At 38.2% G+C, this 14,424-nt stretch overlaps 1 protein-coding gene across 5 annotated transcripts in view; it reads right to left on the bottom strand.

Annotated features, from left to right (window-relative positions):
* IL15RA (interleukin 15 receptor subunit alpha) overlaps positions 1–14,424 on the bottom strand; it is a 733,105-nt gene that overhangs the window by 193,364 nt on the left and 525,317 nt on the right. For 4 of the 5 annotated variants that reach the window (XM_044088815.1, XM_044088817.1, XM_044088816.1 and 1 more), the window contains one exon: positions 1,821–2,102. The exons of the other annotated variant lie outside the window; for it this stretch is intronic. In XM_044088815.1, coding sequence (XP_043944750.1) covers positions 1,821–2,102 — 282 coding nt within the window. The remainder of the gene's footprint in view (positions 1–1,820; positions 2,103–14,424) is intronic. 5 annotated transcript variants of the gene reach the window in all.

The raw sequence follows: 14,424 nt of genomic DNA, 5'->3' as shown, positions 1-14,424 counted from the left end.
GACTACAGTGTTCTCAGTTATAATCTTTAAGTACTGGAAACGGATTAAAGATGGTGTTACACTGATGGGTATAGTTATGGTAACAGATTATGTGAAATGCTAATTGCAGACCCCGACTTTTCTTTAGTGAATGACTGGTGTTTCTTTTTATTTTTTATGGAGTTTCTTGACATAAAATTGTTTGGGCTTGATCAACTGGGATTTATGAGTTTATATTATAGTGATTTATCAGATATTTAGTTTACTGGATTTAATAACTTTGGTTACTAACCTTCTATGTTAAGTTATACAATGTCTACATCCTGAATGTATGTGGATATCTCAATTAGAATATATGATTTGTATGGTTTAGTTTTCTATGCCATTTGTTTCAATGTTTAATCAACTTATTGTTGTCTCAATAAAGGCTACATTGTATTAAAAAAGAAAATTATTCATATTTGTATAATTAACAATATAAATAAAATGAATATCTCATAAATTGTAAAATTTACAATGCAAATGTCAACAACAGTTTTCGTCAGCATCAGTTAAAGTTTCTTGCCATACTCTGTATGTCACTTGGTTACTTGGTTTTGTAAATTTTAATATGTGTGTGCGTGTGTGTGTGTGTGTGTATATATATATATATATATATATATATATATATATATATATATATATATGGAAATATTGCATATCTTTATAATGTTGAGCACGTGACTACCATCTTCAATACACTGGATATACAAAGGCCGTGACAATGGGTTTTTCTTCCTCTACACTTGATATTTCACATCATGCTCCACTCAGCATGAAGCTTTCATAGCTATGTAAACATGAATTTTAAATATGAAAATATGAATAAAAAGATAAACAGTGATTAATATTCCTCTGTACCATATCACAGATTAAACATTTTGGTGAGTTTTTTACTTATGCCTTGTCCTTTCTTATGCTGTCTATTATTAATTGGCAAGTCACTTTCCTTATGGAAGTCTGTCCCAAAAATGTCAGGGTGCCATAAGGAACTACAGGTATTAAATGGAAATATCCAAAAAGGCACCACAAGTATGAATTAGTCAATACTGCATTCTCCTGGAATATATCCCAGCCTGGGAAACAAGCCAGTGTATTGTCCAAACATATCAAATAAGACATGAGGCTTCATGCTTGTGTTTAGATTTCACCTACCTGCATGATGTTTTGCTTGTTTGGTTTAACAGACTGTACTGCATGAATATGCAAATCTTTTGCCTGAGAAATCTGTGAATTAATGCCTTTGCAAATGTGGCAGTCATCTGTTACTTGAACATGTGAATCATGTTTCTTGAATAAGTGAATCATTGTTTCCGTGAATTAAATAACTGAGCACATGTGATGTGAATCATGGTTTGTGTTAGATTGTGAATAATCTAGACTAACTTCATTGTGACTCTTCTGTTCTTTACTTGCATTTGCATGCAGCAAATTGGCATAAACACACATTTTGCAATGCTTAAGTCCTACACCTGGCAATTTAAAATAGTCTACTCATCTACAAAGTGACACAATATGATTTTTGGTATTATCACAATAAAGGGTAACTTATTCCATTAGGGAGGTGCTTTTACTTGAACCCATTAAGGAGTTTCTTTTGAGGGCCATAAGATATGTTTTAATTTTTTAGGGAGCTAATTAAAAGATTTTGCAGTATTTTCCCTGCCTGGATAAATATTTGCAAATATTCCTACTTCTCATAGCAGGCAAACTGGAAACTTCTCATCCCTTAGTCTGCTGATGTTACAATGTACTGTATGTTAAAACTACATTTAACATGAATAACCTCATCAAAGACCAACCTGCAAGTGAATACTGTGCTGTCCCTGTTGTATTTGCTGTAGTGCTGCTTTCTTCATTTGGAACAGGTGTAGTCTTATTAGCTGGTGCTGAGGTAGACAGTGCTGTCTCAGTTTGTTCTGATTTAGGCACAATTGTTATTTTCTTTTCTGATTCAGTACTTGTCCATGTAGTGACATACTGCGGTGTGGTACCTCCTGTCCTCATTGTTGACACTCTGTCAGTTGTGTGTGATGACAGATCTGAGTATGTTTTTGCTTTGTATGTTTCTGTTTTATTTTGATCTGGTTTAAAATTGAAAATATAATATGTGAAAGTTGTAGTTTTCAATATGTATAATTAAATAAATTTTAATGTACATCATGAAGAAACACAGAAGTCCATGTTAGCTGAAATACTGTTGCTCAGCATTTAGCATCCTTTGGGGATGTGTAAGCTAATGAAATCAGTACAAAATATGAACATCTGCTTTGTATTCTGTATGGTGGCTTTCCCTTCAAACACATATAATACTAGACAAGTAAAACAGCATTAGGAAATTCAGATATATTAGTTTTTATACATAAAATGAGTGCACTACACTCACTGATATGCAATTTCAGGCATGACCTGAAAGAAAGAAAAAAAAAAAAAAACAGGTAAAGAAGTACAAATGCAAAGCAAAGTCATGTTTCATTAGTTATGACTTACAGGTGCAAACATGATTTATACAGCCTTCCAAAATAATGAAATATATATTTATTTATAATACAAAAAATGAAAACATAATCATTAAATTAAATGTCCATAGATCTTAATTGCAAGATGCCATTAACTGATATCTTATCATTCAAGCCAGGGGGAGGTGCTACATTTCATTTAATTTGTCAGAAAACTTCTCAAGCTTCAGTCATTGCTCCCCAGTACCCACCTCTTATAGGTTTAGGAATTGTTTCTACCACATAAAATGAGATTGTTTTTTAAATAATTACAGAGTGTAAAATGTTTAAATAATGCATTACTAACATCCTTTCTTTTTATTGCATAGTAATGCTCATAAATTCTGGTTTTTAGTTGTCTTTCAGTCTTTCCAACATTAAAGTCATTGCAGGACATACATAAAGGAATATAAACAACCTCTGCAGTTTTATAAGTTACATTTACAATTGTTAATACTTCTTGGGTAATATGTAATTGTTGTATCATAAATAAAAAACACTGTTAACATGCACTACATTTCGACATGTCATAGTGTTGCCCCTGTTTAACTGATCTTTCAACTATATTGTTACTATTCTTACCTCTTTTATACACAAATTTTGGGGTATCCAGTTCACATAAAGCATTCTCTCCAGGATCTTTAAACAAATTCCATTTCCTAATAATAAGACCTTTTACCTTTTCATTGAGATTAGAGTATGGTAAAACCAAAGCTTTCTCAAAACCATTGTCAATATTTCTAATTTTAATACTTAAATCAGTGGCCAAATGCAAAATATGTGCATATTTGTTATTCCTACCATCTTTAACTATATTCATCATGTCACAAACTAGTTTTTGGGGTAGCCTCTTTCTAAAAATATATTATGTAATTTAACACATTCACTAATACTTTTTTTTTTCTTGTGAAACAAGTCTAGAAATTCTGACAAACTCACCCTTCATCAAATTTATTTTTTTGCCAGAAAGGGTGTTTAAGTAGAAAAATGTAAATTGGAACTAGAAAAGGTGGGTTTACAAAAAATTGTGGATGCATAGGAAAGACTCTAATTTTTATAAACAGTAATTTAATATCCAAACAATCTATACTAGTTCAATCCATAAGGTGGGTAAATTTAAGAAATGATGTACTGTTATTAATATGACACATAAATTCAATTAACACTCCCTGTCCGTAGGATCAAAATGTCATCTAAAAACCTCAAATATATTGGCCTATATTTCCAGTATTGGGACTACATAATTTTTTGTTGCTCCCAATACCAAGGTACAATATTAGCAAAAACAAGGGCCTGAGGCAGCACCCATAGCTACACATCTAACGTGTTTATAATATTCATAGTCAAAAAATACAAAATTGGTATACAAAACAATTTCCATAAAATCAACTATGATATTGATATCTATATTATTCAGCACTGCACCAATGGTAAGGACTTCCCTAAACCACCCAAGTCCTACTTCATAAGATATAACTAAAAAGGTATTTAACATCGATAGTAACAAATGTGCCATCTTCCACATAATCAAAGTTAGCAATTTTTCTAATATAATTCCATGAATCTTTTAAAACATAACACTTGTCAAAAATTCCATTAACCTATAGTAAACCCATTTCGTAAGAGGTTCTGTCTTAGATCTTCCATTTGCTACTATGGGTTTCAAAAGTGGATTCATCATATTTTTGTGATTCTTGAAGATGCCAAAAATTGATGGCAGCACCGGATGTTCAACTTTCAGATACTTAATAGTACTGTTATCGAATCCATATTCAAAAATAGCATCATCTAACCACACATCAATTTTATGCCACAAAATATTTATCTGGATTAATGATGATACTTCAAAAAATTATTCATCTTGTAGATATTGGGGCATCTTAGCAACATATAGGGTTGTATCCATAATAACAACCCCTCCCCTTTTATCTGTCTTCATTATACATATATTTGGATCATGGGGTAATTGACACAACAAGATATATTCCTTTTTAAATTAAAACGTTTGTTATTGTGGTCATTTGTATTGCTTTTCAAAATTTCTAATATTAGACTCAGTTTTTCAAATAATAATAGTGTGGGATGCTGTGGGGGTTGAATGCACTCCTCCTACTCAACATATGATTATTCACAGATCCCTGACCCATAAGTGAACAACTGATTTTTCTTAAAAAAAATTTAAATTCTGTCAATGTATCAACCACATCAAAGCCTTTAGTAGGGACAAAAGGAAAACATTTCTTACAGATAGTAACCAATTCATCAGAGTTCGGGTATATGACTATAGTTATAGATTGTAAAATCATCAACGCCATGTAAAATATTCACATCAAAAGTGTTCAGTAACATATTTTTTATCTACACCCTGATAATCTTCATTAAGGGCCTTAAAACTAGTATCCATATGAGAAAAAACTTTCCTATAACATGGCTAAATTCAGAACTCAGTTCAGCATCAAAACTCAGGAATAAGAGACAGGGATAGGGGAAGGACATCCTCTTGTGCTATATTTTTATATTCAATAGAACAATTTAATATTTTCCCTTCCCCTTCTTTCTGTTTCCTAGTTTTATCTGCCAATTCTGTTGTTGGCCCAAAACATAAGGGGATTCCAATACATTTCCCCCCTTTGTTTTTCTGTTCTGCTAATCTGGAAGATCTCCTCAGGCCAACTGGTGTAGATGGAAGTATCTCCCGGGGGTGGGTGTTCTAAAAAATTATTATACAAATAATCATGTTCCATAGCTCTAACACATTCATTAGAATTTATCATGTTGTGGTAAGGCTCATAATTACCCCTCAGATCAGGATATACTTCCATCTTTTCATAAGCAATTTTGTCCCTAACAAACTTTTTACTTTTCCTTAAATTATTAATATAATTTTTCCTATCAACCATATCAAAAATCTCATAAAATTCACCAAAATGGTTAAATAATAAATCTGCACAAATTTCTTATATAAACAATATCAACTTCTAATTTACTCACAAGACAAACATTATTTTTCACAATAAGATCAACATATTCCAAACCAATAAGGTCAAACATTTCTAATAATTCTATTTGAAAACCAGATACCTTTATGGCCCCATTGGGATATTTTCACAATCTCAGCTATGTAGGCACTGTTTTGTTTTGTAAAGACTCAAGGGGGAATTCAATAAACCCTAAACAAATTTTTTTCATATATGCACTGCGGCGTGATGCGTACAAGGGTGCAAACAATTTGAGATTCAGTAAACGCACATGAAGAAGGAAAGATCCATGTAACACAAATTCCTGCATATGCAGGTGAATTATATGGAAATTAGGCAGTGGAAGCAATCCAACAACTATAAAGTCATCTGTTTAGACTCCGTGTCCATGTTCGTGGTGTACACAGAAATTTTTTGCATACAGCAATCTACACAGACAGTAGGGGATGAAAATGTCCACAAATATGGATATAACTCCCCAGAAAAGGTTATATCACAAGGAGTACTGGGTAATTTAAAACTGAATAATGACAGGGGCTGCTGCAGCAATTCTACATTTGTATGTGCTAGAGGCTGAAGGCAATGCTGCTGGTGCTGATGACCATAAGACTAGGCCGAGGAGGAGAAGAGTGTTCAGGCCCAGGGTAACCTAGCATGAGCTACATGAGCTGGAGACTGTAGAGTGCTACAGGGTGGACAGAGACAAGCTACAACAACTCACTGAGCTCCACCACCCTCAACTCACAGCCAGAGCTAACAGAGGGGAACACATCGTAGTGGAAACTAAGGTATGTGTAGCCCTTAGGATACTAGCTACAGGTGCTTTTCAAAGACCAACTGGGGACATGATGGGGGTATCACAGGCATCTGCATCCAGGATATTCCACCTATGTCTGGATGCTATGTTCCCACGTGCCAGTGAACACACATCTTTTCCCCTTGACCCTGAGGTGAGGGCCACCAATATGCAACACTCATACCATGTAGCACACTACCCTGAAATACTTGGTGCCATAGACTGCACTCATGTACACATCAAGTCACCGACTGGTGAGCAGGGTATAATCTATGTTAACTGCAAGGGATACCACTCCATCAACTGCCAAGTCATGTGCAATGCCCAGGGGATTATCATGAGTATGTGTGCTGGCAACCCCGGCAGTTGTCATGACTCCCATATCTGGCACACATCACAGTTATACCAGATGGTTGCCAGGGGGGACATCCCAGAGGACCATTTACTAGGGGATACTGGCTACACCTTGGAACTGTGGATGATGCACCCATCAGAAATGCACAGACACACACAGACACACACATGCGCACACACAAGTATGCCATAATGAGGCACATGAACAAACTAGGAACATCACAGACTGTGTGTTTGGGCTTCTGTAGCCACGGTTCTGATGCCTTGATATATCTGGTGGCCCCTTGATGTAAACCACAGCCACATGTGCACAGATATTCAGAGTACATGCTATGCTACACAGTTTGATCCTGCAGAAATCGGTGCAGCAGGATCAGCAAAGGGAAGGGATACACAGCCCCCTAGCAGTGCCTAAGTCACCACAGCCACAGGAGGACTCAGAGGAGAAAGCCCCTGGTGATGTTCCTGTAGGCAGATGTAGGCATGCCCAGTACACCCTGGCTTTGGCTAAGAGACAACACATAGCATATTCATTGACAACCTAGAGATCTAGGGAATAACACCTCACTCCTACTCACATATAGATAGTAACAATGATGCCAGCCAACTCACACATCCTGTACCTATCCATGTATTTGCTGTGTACTGCTTGCATAAGTCAGAGTCAGCCCTGAAATACAGTCTTGTCAACTGATGCTCTTGCAAGGTAAGTCCATAACATACACAGTATTACAGTGGATCGTTATGTTAGGTCATCATAGCTATGGACCAGGTACAATATGCAGGCCTCTATATTGGCATATTTGGAAAGAAAGTACATCCACATGGAACTACAGACAACCATTCCACTAACATGTCACTATTTGTAGTCAGTAAGCCTCATGCATGGAATATTACTGCAACAGATTTCTGGTACACCATTCAAGAAACATGTTGAAAATGGAGGTTATCTGATAGACTACTGTGTGTCCTGGTAGAATATGTGTGTTACTTTCTCACCCTGCAAAACAGCACTGTCCCCATGCAACTGCCATAACACTAAAGTTATGCTGTATGACCTTTCACACAGGTAGTATGCCACACAGCATCGGAACAGTAATGCACAATGTAAACATACATTATATGTGTAATTTAATTGAGAATAGCACAGCACATATTTATGTAGGCAATTATGTGATGAATGATTCCTTTCTTATCTACTAGCCTCTATGGCTCAAAGAAATAAGGCTGGTACGTTGTTTAATGGTGTCCAGGGTTCTAATCCTAACATATTTGATTATTATGCATGTGAAGTAGCAATACATATATCTTTTTACAGACTCTGTCTGTGTGTGCTGTACTAGTATGATTCTATTTAACATATTAATTACATATATGCATCTGTGCCATGGTTCTATAACCTATTTAATAAGTACATCATTACTACTAGATAAATTATTAGCAGAATTGTAAAGGCTGGGACATAAAAATATATAGCAGCATGGGTATGCAGAAAACACATCCAGTATCTCCTGTAAAATGATGTAGTATAACAATATAATAACAGTTGTGAATGAAGGGTTGTGCTGTGATGTGATTCATGTGGAAATGACAGACCCATACACAACACACTGATCACTACATTAGAACAACTAGGTACTGAAGCACAATAGAGAAAATGGATAGCTGCATGGCTTACATACAGGACATGGAAAGTATCATACAGCAGTTGAACAAGTAATATTTATGGTTACAGTCAGGGTGTCCCACAGGGCTCTGTAATAGGCCCAAATTTCTTTACAGTTGTCCGAAGACCTATCTTTCACATCACATTTGTTCTACAGTCTGTATGCAGATGGCTTGAGATTGGGTATACTGTTTAAATGTGTAACAGATTGGGCATATCTGCAAAATAACTTGGCTACTGGAGCATCAGATGCTGTTAAATACATCAAAAAGTAAGCATATGATATTTGGAAGACAGAAAGAGAAAGGTGGCTATTAAATGCAGCACACAGTGATTGAAACTGAAGATTAACTTGAGGAACTGGGTATGTAGGTAGATCCAGACTGCAGTTTTTCTAAGTCATCTCAGACTCCCAGCCTGGAGTACACCTAGGTGTGGGATGGAGTCAGTTTATGCAATAGGAAGTCTCAGGTGTCAGCAGTGCACCTCCCGTTTGCGAGTTGCTAAGCAATGTGCAAACAAGCCAAAATGTCACTGAGCATGCTCACACACTTAATTAGGCAGGGTGCAAATGTGTTGTCCCACTGGCTATTTTGTTTAGAAGCAAAAATATATATCTATGTAAATATGTGAGTGTGCATGTCTGTATTGCCCTACATACACAGATCATGGATAGTAAAGCTGCACTATGACATGTAAAATATTGGCTGAAGGGACACAATGAAAGGCTCAACATTAGATAATGCATTTACAAACATTTGCAACTGCATAGACCATCATGTGTTGCAAACTTAGGACAACTGGGATATCTGAAGTTCACAGTTCTGGCTGTCTTCATCCATCATGTGTAAATGATACCACATGTGGCAGCAGACCACAATGTACTGTGAAACACACATACCCATAAGTCACACCAGTGTACTTGCAAACAGCTGGACGGTGGTGAGTCATACCATGTCTCCCTAACAGACCACGTGGAACCCTTGAAATGTATGGCATGGTACAGGAATACATACATATATTGTGAAGTCATATTTATATAGTTACACCAGCAAGAACACCTAACATTCACTACAGCCCTTTGTGTCTGCTTGATTTCAACAAACACACATCAATAACTCTGCAACTGGTGTAATGTATTATGTTGTGTGCCCACTCACTGCTTGGGTAAATTTACTTTTGTCACAGGCCTATCCATCCACTTGCAAACAGACTCATATGCCCAACACAGGGTGTTGACACATAGCTAGGCTACAAAACAGTTGTCTCACTATTAGGCTACTAGCTGCAGTTGGCAGTAGGGAGCTGTGTGATTATGCAGCCTCACAAAACTCATTTTTAAAGACACAGCATAACAAACGTCACTTCAGGCTCATTTGTTTAAACTTTAGAATAGGCTTTAAAAGTGAGTTTTGTGAATGTAATTGTTTGCTCTAGACTATTGGGGGAATTTGAACATGTGATTTATTTTAAATGTTATTTAAAATGGAGTTCATTCATTGTTTTTATACACTGAAGAAAGGAAGTGTTTATTCCTGAAAGTTTTGTTTTATTAAATTATGTGTTTCTACACTACAGCATGTTTTTTGCTTTACTGAAAAAGTTTGCTGTAGTTGGATTTACCAGTTGTGGATCTTGGAATTGTTGCTCTTTTAGCCTCTGCACTTGACGCAGGCCTCCAAAGTCTTCTCTTCCACAAGGTTTGCTGATATAATGTACCATAAGAGTACCTAAAGCCATGTCAAAGTTAGGCGTAAGTTATGATGCGTGCGATAAGCACAATGATCTGTAGTGTGTAAGACTAGACAGGTAGGGCTTCTAATTTCACTCCAGCCCACCTGCTGTGCATGTGTATGTATGTGCATCTCCCTTCAAAACAAATGTAAAACTGCAATGGGCTGCACTTTTTGGACTTTGCACTTGGCGTAGGCCTCCAAAGTCTTCTCCTTCACAAGGCCTGCTGATGTCATCTAACATAACAGTACCTAATGTCATGTCAAAGTCAGACGTAAGCTATGGCACATGTGATAAGTACTGTGATCTGTAGTATGTAAGACTGGATAGGTCGGGGTTCTAAGCTCACTCCAACCCACTTTCTATGTCCATCTCCACATCAAACAAGTGTGTATTCCACAATGCCTTAAACAGAGGCAGGGTTTTGCACTGTTTAAGCTTAGCAGGTGGTGCAGGCCTTTGAACTCTTCTCCTCCACAATGCCTGCTGCTGTCAATTACCATAACAGTACCTAAAGCCATGTCAATGTCAGACTTAAGCCTTGGAGTGTGCGATAAGTAGTGTGATCTGTAGTGTGTAAGACTAGATAGGTAGGGGTTAGAAACTCAGTCCAGCCCACTTGATGTGTGTATGCGCTGTCCAGAGTTCTGTACACATAAATAGGTAGTGGTAATGTTCTAACTGCATCCATGTTGGTGTGTGTAGATGTTAGCCAGTGTTTTACATCAGCCTACTGTATCAAAGCATCAGTAGAATGTAGTAGGTTAATGGTCTTAGGGCCCTTATAGCCCTAGCCACCTTTGACCCTTATTAACATGTTCAACGCCTATTGTCCCTGTCCAGGTTGTACACAGGTGGAACCAATGTGGTGTAATTACTTCTGTAAAGGGGCAATAAAGTGCTCAGTTTGACATGAAGTGGAAGTGTGTTAACCTCTGGTAGCCAAGTCTCTCCCTCCAGTAGGTTTTATAAAAGTTACATACCAGGCTAAGGTATTAACTGGGAGTAACTGGTTATCCATTTCACTTAGCATGTGCGGCATGTCCAATAAAGCAGGGTCACAGATTGACTGACTCTTATGCAAAGCACAGATCACCTTTGAGTACTCTGTTTAGCACACACTAAATCGATGGTGATTTCAGATAATCCCCGTAGGACATATGCTGAAGACGTGCATCCCCTTGTGAGGAACCTTTGTGGTTTCCCCAGTCACCACAGCTGTTTGGGTAGTAACATACCAAAAAAGGGGCATTATACTCAAATATTGTCCTGATGAAGGAAGAGTACATGATGTACTAACTTTGTACAGGAGACAATGCCCTCATGTATGACATCAGCAAGATATAATGACCTACTCACCACTGTATAGCCATGGTGATCTAAGTTATTGCAGCTGTCAACATGTGTCACCAGGTCTCTCACCCCTGCATATGTACTTAAGATGTCTGTTGCTACTGATGTGGTACTTAGCAGGAACATCACTGTTACCAAAATGAATGATAATACATATGTTTGCATTGAGTTTAAGGCCATGTGTTTGGCAACAATCATCTGTCCATGTAACACTGTAATGTAGGATGTTGCCATACTATGTATATTTGCAAAAACAAAAAAGAAGGCAACGTATCAGCTAAATCCACACAGACGAATCACCACTTAGAAATATAAAATTATCGCAAGCTTTATTCCAAAGATAAAACTGTGTTAAAAGGTTAGCGTTTTAGTCTGAAGAAGTTTAACATTTATTTAAACGAAAGCGATAACCTTTTAACACAGTTTTATCTTTGGAATAAAGCTTGCGATCATTTTATATTTCTAAGTGGTGATTCGTCTCTGTGGATTTAGCTGATACGTTGCCTTCTTTTTTGTTTTTGCAAGTTCATCAGCGCAGTTTGTGTTTTTTTTTACTATTTATATTGTATGACCGCTCACAGGTAGCAGGCATCATCAAACATTGTCAGCCATGCTCATTTACGTTGTGCTTGTACTTCGGAGAAACGGATTCCAAACAGTAGGTGACCCAGGACAGAAGCCTCTGGAACACCACTGGTTACAGCTCAGTTATTGGAGGTGTCTTCCCCTATTGGATTATATGACTTGTATCAGCGAGGCAGTTAGCAACCCCTCTAATGATATAAGGATTGAAGCCTAGTTGGGAGTGTTTTTTGATGATGCCTGTGTGGGGGATAGTGTCAAATGCCATCTCTTAGTGCAGGTAGGCTGTGTGCACAGATTTCCCATCAGCCAGGTCCTTGGTGAATGTTCCAAACGAGTCCACCACGATTAACAGGCATGATGTTACTTTTACAAATCCAAACTGAATATGGTCAATTGCATGTCACCTACATTTTAGTTGATAATGTCCATGATGATCTGCCCCATGACCTTGCAGATATGGATAATGCGGCTGATATGCATACATTTTGTGGGGTCAGTGGACACACCATATCTGTGCAATGAAATAACTGTGCCTGCTGTCCAGTCAGCCATGATGAAGCCACTGATTACACTATGATTGGGAAGAGTGTCCAAGGGTGTTACAAGTCCATTTTGGAGCCCATGTAGGGCACAGCCTGGAATGTTATCAAGTCCCATACATGCTGTGTTTCTGTTCTTAGAGAGGCCAGTTACTGCATGCCCTTCAGAGATACAAGGTAGTGGAAGGGTGGTAAGTATGTTATGGTGTATGTGTCGTGGGGACAGCGGAGTGAGGTTTTCACTGACTCAGTCAGCCAAATTTTGAGATATGTCTACAGCACCAGTATATGTGGTATCATGAAGTACAAGTTTGGCACTAAACTGGACCTTTCCTTTTAGGTTACATATATAAAGTATAGAATGCCTTGTTGTTGCACTTTGTGGGAAGGGTAATTTGGAGCAATACTTTGTTTTGAAGGAATTCACAACAACTCTTATTTGCTTGTGCATGAAGTAGTGTTTCCATTTCAGGGGGCTCCCTCTCTCCTACTCTTAAAGAACAATGTCTCCCTCTTATTGTACAGCCTGTTAATGGCAGTCGTCCACCAGGCAGGTTTGCTCCTCCATAAAGAGCTTGTGTTGCCACTTATCAGGTACAGCCAATTCAATATAATTAAACAGCTGTTTGTATAAAGCATTGGTGTACAGCTCAGCATAGTTGCTAGTGCCTTCTGAGGGGGGAGGTGGAGTGAAGCTATGGATACCATCCTGTAAGAGGTCATAATCTGCTTTGGTGAAGTTTATTACTCCTCTTCCTCAAGGGGGGTGTCAGGTGTGATATGTACTTTAAATGAGACCAATTCATTGTCATATCTCACCAGGGAGGGGCAAACAGTGGGGGTGCTACAGTGGTCTTCCATGTCGGTAAGCACCCCATCCAGTATATAGGGTCCTCTTGTGGGGGTGCCAACCAGCTGGTCCAGGGCAATGTGGTTAATGAAGTCAGGAAAATTTGTGCAAGTGAGTTTGAGCATGACTAATATACTCAGTTGGTGGGTACTTAACATCATCCAAAATAATAGTGTCCAGATGTATTGTGATAGACTCAAGTAGGTGCAAATAAGCAGAGTGGATGTCCCGATTCATGGAGGGGCTTCCGTAGATGGCAATTACTTGAATAGCTACCTGCAAAAAGGCCATACCACTTAAGTTGACTCCAGGGAATCATATTGTGTAACCAATCTGGATGTGTATGCATCCATAATGCATGCCATTAGTTTGAGTTCTGCACGTGTGGAAGGAGTTGTAGACTGCTATGGCTGTGTTGCTTTTCACAGCCCTGACCTTGGTGCCTGTGACTGCACAAATGTGTGCATCTACCAAGGTGAGTTCTGTTTCCAGTGAGTGGAGTCCTGTGTTGACACTACTAACATGTAGCAGCATAACCTTGAGGTTGTTTGTAGATGGGCTTTTTACATTAGAATTTTGCTCCCAGGCCACCACCTAAAAAGGGAACTATGGGAGTGGTGAGAGTCTTGGCCAGTAGCCACAACTGCATGGATGACAGATGAAGACCATCTCTGACAAAGCATCAAGCTCTGCTGATCATGTCATAGCAGGGTGACAGACAGTGGATCCCCTCTGAATGGCACCAGACACTACACCAATTATTTACTTCAATCATTTTCATTTTGCATGTAGGCATCATCCCAGGTGAGAGTAAAATGAAGTTGAAGGCCAAGGGCATACCTGCCTGAGTCACATAGTCCATGAACTCTGTCATTTTTCTCTTCATACAGTCCTGAGAGGTACATGTCAAGTCATACACACAAACAGGAACTATGACATAGTCAACAGTACTTGCTGTTGACGGACCTGAGTGCATGTGTGATATGGCGTAATAGGGCACTTCACAAACAGCTGGCTGTGACCTTCCCCTTATGTACCCTGGTGAGTGGGACA

The sequence above is a fragment of the Protopterus annectens genome, chromosome 11.part0 (assembly GCF_019279795.1).
Source record: "Protopterus annectens isolate FY-2018-M chromosome 11.part0, PAN1.0, whole genome shotgun sequence".
NCBI classification, from domain to species: Eukaryota; Metazoa; Chordata; order Ceratodontiformes; family Protopteridae; genus Protopterus; species Protopterus annectens.
The sequence above is the reverse complement of the archived record's forward strand: the minus strand, read 5'-3'. Positions and strand labels throughout refer to the sequence as shown.